General features: G+C 41.7%; 1 protein-coding gene across 1 annotated transcript; it reads right to left on the bottom strand.

The window, feature by feature from the left end:
* Positions 1 to 1,872: 1,872 nt before the first annotated feature.
* LOC102234878 (beta-1,3-galactosyltransferase 2-like) lies at positions 1,873 to 5,289 on the bottom strand. The gene has a single exon (XM_023341678.1). The coding sequence runs from the start codon at positions 5,015 to 5,017 to the stop codon at positions 4,076 to 4,078; it is 942 nt and encodes a 313-aa protein (XP_023197446.1). The 5' UTR covers positions 5,018 to 5,289; the 3' UTR covers positions 1,873 to 4,075.
* Between the last annotated feature and the right edge of the window lie 1,443 nt (positions 5,290 to 6,732).

Raw genomic sequence — 6,732 nt, 5'->3', positions numbered from 1 at the left:
GCAACAATAACTTTGAGGAGGAAGGACATTTCCAGAGCAGGTACCTGTCTCCTGCAGTCAAGTGGATTCAGAGCTGCCTGGCATGTTAGAGGTCTGCTGAGGTTCATGTTTGCCAACACCCAGTCACTGTGGTGAATAATGAGTCCCGAGGCGTTTGTTTCTGAGCCCACTCACCAGTTACGTCGCTGTAATCATCAGCAGCAGCTTTTAAAGCTGTTTACCTTTTCCCTTTCTCCACATCTCCATTTTTATTGCTGTTTTAACATGGAACAGGACATTTCTGTAAAAACAGTCAGAGGATAAAGAAAGTGCACCACTTACATCCTATGGCCAACACAATTCCAGGATGTTTCCAGGTAACTGCACTAATTACTCCAACTCAACCACATAAACCCACAAGAAGCTTTCTGTAGGAGACAGGAAGTATCATCTACCCATGTCAGCGTATGAGTTAGCCTGGCTATTGGCTTCCTTTGCAATTTTTCCATCGAGTTTGATTTCTGCGGTTGAATTTCTGTGTTGACCACATATTGAGCAGTTACAGTCGGAGCAAGAGGAATGTTTAAGACATTTTATTGCTGGCAGAGCTGTCATGACCCAACTCCCGTCAGGGTTGTTTACAACAGTTTCTGGTAAGCTTCATTGAGGTAGTGCATAACATACACCATGGCCAAACGTTACCGATTGGGTAAAATCAGATCCAGTTGTTTCAAACTTCAATAGCAAGCAATTGTTTCTCGATAGGAGAGGGTCCAGATCCTCTGGACGAAGCAATGGGTATTCTTGGAACAAGTAGCTGTTTTTTGTTTTTTTTTTTTTACCAGGTTTTATGTGAGCATATAGATGGCCAGATATGAAACTATGTAACTTCCTTTGGGTACATTTACAATAAATACTAACTGATGTTTTCACCATGCCTTTCCTTCTTCTGTAAATCAATGTGGTATCAACAATAATAAATACTACAATTAGAATGCTTCCCCTGTGGTATATAAAGCCTGTCAATAAAAGCTGTAAGAGTTACTGGAGAAGAGATTTCACAGAAAATCTTCACATTCACTGAATCACATTTGGAACGACTCCAGCTATCATTTACCTCTAGATCATTATGGAACTGACAGCTGATGGGACCGAGTTGGACGAACAACTTTGTTATCATGATATTTATAAATAAGATGTTTTGAAATCTGCTACCAATGCCCAACAAGCAAACTTGAATAAAAAAATCAAACAAGAGAAATGAAACGTGGTTTGTTTCAAAATATTGTACTGAAGTGCCCTCATGTGGTGAAAATCGAACATTGCAGCCCTGTCAGAGGGTCATTGAAAACACATGAGAAAAAAAAATAGCTTTGCATGTTCCGAGTTGTCATTTCTACCAGAGCAGGAGAAATTCAAATCACTTTGACATCTTGCTCTAATTTACAGAACACATTTCATTCTAACAGGTCTTATTACACCTTTCAGCTGGATATTGACACTAGAGGGAGTCATACAGAACTATAATGAAATATTTTAGACAAGAGTATATGTCTGTGTTAGAATGGTCGAGTAAAAGTTCCAGTTAAGAATCTGTGGCAGTGATTGATGGTTACAGGTGTTTTCCATGGGAGTGTTGGAAGTGAGGATGGTAAACACTCAGCTCTTCCAGAAGCTTTCTACTGTTATTTGTGGAAATTAACCCTGTACCTCAGGCTGCAGGTGTACCTTCTTGTTTCTATAACTATCAAATTGAAGCACTGAATGAGATTGTAGAGAGTTGTATTTTATAAAATGAATGAATGAATTTTTCAAGATCATCTCCAAGTGCACTGTAGACGACTCCTAGGAACGTGTGACATTGAAGCAAGCTAATAAAAACCAAGACTGAGACTTATGCACGGTTCCATTTATTTACACTTATCTTTATCAACCAGACACAACTTTACTTTGCCAAGGCGGAAACTTGTAGAAGAAAACTGGTTTTAAAATGTTCCTGAGGCATTTATTTGGTGAGTTAGGAAACAGCATTTATCAGCAGACCTCCTGGTCAGAGCAGAGCAGCAGCCAATCACAGAAGATGATGTTCCTTCACCAAGAAGCTGAATGCGATATGATGAAAACACTGAGGTATAAAGTCATGAAGCAGTTTGGTTTACATCACACACACACACAATAACACAGATTTTTGTTTCTTCTCACTAAACTATCGAAAGGCATAACTTCCTTGCAGGTCAACAAATGATATGAATCAGCAATCTCCATTTTATCATTTGGATTACACCGCCACCTGCTGGTTATTTTTATAAATCTCAGTGAGATGAGTACAGCATCTGAATATTCAGTAAATGCAAATGTAGGCACCAAACCTGATATTACTATTCTGACAGATAGAATTTCTCAGATTGTTTTAATATGCTGGGCCTCATGCAAGAATAACAATGTTTATCAATCAGCTCTGCTTCAAGAAAGACTAAATATATGGGGACTCCAACTGTCTGCATTGAAATATAAATCTAATTGTTTTAATATTTCCAGACAGTCACATTTGTTTTTTGTTGTTTAAAATAAACAAAAAACAAAAAAAACATCTTTTACTGCTTACTAGCAGTGGACAGCAACTGGTTGGGGAGGGGCAGCGCTACATCACTTTATGCTCCTAAAGGATTCAAACCACAGGTAAGGAAAATGAGAGCAGCCTTGAAATCGGAGATTTTAAAAACTTTTGTAAACCTCGACGCTGCACGATATGAAAAAAAAAGCAGGAAGCAGAGATATTCCTGCTGCCATAATCATAATGACTGTGATTAAGCTATATTTTCCTCACTCATTTCTTACTTTTGCATCATCGCAAAGTCCTTATTGTTCTCCTTGTGCTTTAGCATCCTGCTTACTAAGACATATTTCATGTGTGTTAATGAAACACAATGAAAGACCATCCAACTGACCTAATATATTACTGAAGAGGAGAGTTTAATTCCACCTAAACTATAATACGTTATCATATATTGCATCCAAGCAGCAAACACATAAATCAGCTGAGATAGTGACTGCAAGTTTATAAGCTGAGCAGCTGTACTTTACACCAGCAGCAAGTCTAAGCCTGGTCTTAGCTGTCATTTTCAGGTCACTTTTCTTTCTTCACACACATTGTGTGTGTTTCTTCACCATCACACGCACAATGTCTCGAACATTTCCCCTTGAGCCTGATGTGGCGTGTGCATTAAAAGACAGAACACATCACACTTCTCCTAAATATTGCATCAGAGCAGTCTTTTTTTTTTTTTTGCAGTACTGTACACACGGATACTGCGATGATAACTGCGTTTCTATATATTGTTCAGCTCTGTATCAAATGGAGCGAGTGTTGGTCTTTTCACGCCAGCTGCCATTTTTTAATCCTCTCCACTTTTGGTTTGTTTGGCAACTATGTGTCTATTTCTACCCACCAAGAGGACGCTTCACTGTAATAAAGTCATTTTCCTAAGCTTTCCTCACAGTCAGCTGTAAGGAAATGTGACTCAAGGAAATAGTCCTAATTTGTCTATTTTGTTACAGTCACTGAAAGGATTCAGAATCCGAACACACGACTAGAGAATAAAAACATCAAAGACACAAATAAATTCAGAGAAGAACGAATGATAAAGGAAACTATCTGAACACATTCTTCCATGAGGCCCAGAACTCGACTGTAATCCATCACTCAGGCACTTAAACACAGGTTCACACCCAAACAAAAGGCACACGCCTCATTAGGAGGAAATGCAATAGGTCATAGGTCATCTCTAAAAGGAACCTTTGCTTGGTGTAAAATAAACACACCTGCAACAGGAGGAAGGCACGCTGACTTACCAGTCTCACAATGAGTCACACTGTGAAAAGTTAGTAAATGCAATTCAATTCCTGGAACTTGGGAGTGGATTCATTTAAAATGGCTTTTGTTCGCCTCATCACTCATTAATCTATTTTGACACATTCAATAACTGCTGTCAACACATTTCAATGATTATCGTAGTTTTTTATGGCTTTTATCCTTTCCAGCCAGCTATTAGTTGGTTTCACAGGGAAGCGAACACTGCAGGCGGTCAGCAGGCGGTCAGCAGTCGGCCTGGCCTTCAGAAAAGTCCTGCCACATTTGCAGCAGCTCTGACGGCTTAAACCTGTTCACAATGATGAGTCCAGCAAAGGTGCACCTGTCATACTCCAGCTTTCGCACCTCAAAAAGATTCCTGAAGCGTGGCAGACTGTAGGCGTACACCGGCCGGACCCCCAGCACACGCAGACACAAGCCCACGTAGACGTCCTCCAGAGGAATCACCCGCACAAACCTGGAGGCCCAGGAGATCCTGGCAGCCAGGTCTGTGGAAAACACATAGCCAGCTCCAGACACGTAAGGCGGGAAGCTGTCTTCGAGGTACAGCTCCTTAGACAGATACCACTTGCTGCTGGGGTCCCTCCTGGGGATGCCGTCCCGGATCACTGACCCGGTGATGAAGCCCACCCTGGGGGAGCTCCTGAGGCGTTGGATGAGGTAAAACACATTGACGAAGATGTCAGAGTCCACCTTCATGGCGTAGGAGGCGTTGGGGCAGTGGTCCGCCAGCCACTTCATCATCATCATCGTCTTTATCGTCAGGTTCTGGTAACTATCCAAGAAGTCCATCTGGATGATGTCTCCATGCTGCTGACTTTCTTTCTCCAGGACTCCCTGAAGGGGTGACAGCAGCGCCCCCTTTGACAGCCCCGAGAAGAAAAGGGTGAGAGTGTCTCTACCTGGAGCCCCCCATGTCCTCCTCACGGCCTGCCTGGCTTCTGCCTCTTGAGGCGCGACCGGGACCAGGAGGACCAGAAAGGGACTTCTGTCCAGGCACACCTGCGGCTGGTTCAGGAGGTAGCGGTAGGTAGGTGGGGAGATGAGGCGGTACTTCTTCCCGGGAAGGGGGTTCGTCTTGGCGGTGGGTCTGACTGAACCGAGGAGGTAGAGAGCGGAGAGGAGCAGGAGAACTGAGGCACAGAGGAACTTCGCCAACATCCGCATCGCCACGAGCTCCTCAACCCTCCGGGCGCGAGGCTTTCATGGTTCCCAGAAAACTGCCGCGAGACCGGACACGCCCACGAACTTTTTCTCGCGGTCCTGTCAGGTCCGGTCCGGTCCGACACGGAGAAGCAGGAAAGCCTCCGCAGGCGACGCAATATCCGACTGAAGCAGAGGGAGGACCTTTGAGCTCAGGAAACAGTTCCAGCTGCTGCTGCTGCTGCGGGAAGTCATGCCCACAAGCTGTTCTTAAAACTCTAGAAACACAGGCAGTCACTTTTATTTCAGATAAAATAGAGTACTTCACCATAGGCGTAAATCCCGGGGGTCGGGGGAGATCCGGACCCCCCCCCCCAATCTCGGAAAAGTTTATAATTGTCCCCCCTCCCCCCAAAAAAAATAAATAATTGAAGAGACATTTGCATATAAATAATACCAATATGAAAAGCCAAAAGAAACAAAGAACGAAATAAATCTGCCATTTATCTCAGAAAAAAAAATTGTTTAGGTCCCCCTACCATTATTAGAACAATGGCTCAGTCCAAAGTGTAGGAAGCGCAACAGCAGCTGAGCGGCACAAGTTCTGTTAGAGCCGCTGAAGAGAAGAGCTACCTGTTAGCAGCACAGCTAACAGGTAGCTCCTAAAACCCTCCACTAAGTAAATACTTAAAGTTACAAACATGTAACACGTTTTATTTACATTCACTGCTCAATAAGAAAAAACACATTATCAATAAAGATCAGACTGCAGTTCGTTATTTTCTTACTTTGACTGAATCATGATAAGCTCATCATTAGCAAAACTGCTACACTACTTTCATACTTTAAGCTTTTTTTTTTTGTCAAACGTAGCAAACATCTCATTCATATTTAGCTCTTTAACTTTTAATTAGAAGAGTTTGAAACGGGAGGGAGGGGCTGAGCAAGTGGACCCAGCTCAGTGTGTGGGAGCAGAGAACAGATAGAAATGTACAAAAAGTTATGCCTTTATTTCTCACTGTCATCAATGTAGAACTTTTAAAACCACAAAATAAAATCTGAATATTTGTCTATATAAACCCTGGTTATATTATTATATTCCCCAGATATTCATTTCTATCTACCTGTTGGTTCTCCGTCACCCAGCACAAGGCAAAACTAAAAAGGGCTTAAAAATAAAGCAACTTAACAAGTTATAATTGCAGCCCATAACTTGTATTGGGAGCCATTTCAATAAATCAATGTTTATGAGGAATTTTATAATTTTTTTTACTCATTAAAACCTTTTTTTAATCTAGGTAGGACCTTACATTTTTGTAAAGGTGTAGCAGAGATTAGATCAGTGAGACTGAACAAAACTCCTATAGAAGTAACATTTGAATTTTAGTTTTATTTCTCAGTAGTTTGCTTACCCAGAAAAACACGTTTGATGTGCATTACTAGTCACTTTTGATACTGCAGCTTGAATGTGGTTTAAAAACTTTTAAACCACATTTTATGTTACGTTTCACTGTAACTTTGCCGACCCTCCCAAAATTAGTCTTGAGAAATGTCTCTGTTTATGCCCCCACCCCCCACCCCCAATAATGGGATGGGATTCACGCCTTTGTTCTGCACTTCTTTTCGAAAATCAGTGCTCCATTCATTTAGTATAAATGATTTATCTGGTTTATATAATATTTTAGAGGTAATATTTTAGTCTTGTGGTTCTAAGTTCCACCCACATTAATAATTGATGC

This window comes from Xiphophorus maculatus, chromosome 11 (assembly GCF_002775205.1).
Source record: "Xiphophorus maculatus strain JP 163 A chromosome 11, X_maculatus-5.0-male, whole genome shotgun sequence".
Lineage (NCBI taxonomy): Eukaryota > Metazoa > Chordata > Actinopteri > Cyprinodontiformes > Poeciliidae > Xiphophorus > Xiphophorus maculatus.
The sequence above is the reverse complement of the archived record's forward strand: the minus strand, read 5'-3'. Positions and strand labels throughout refer to the sequence as shown.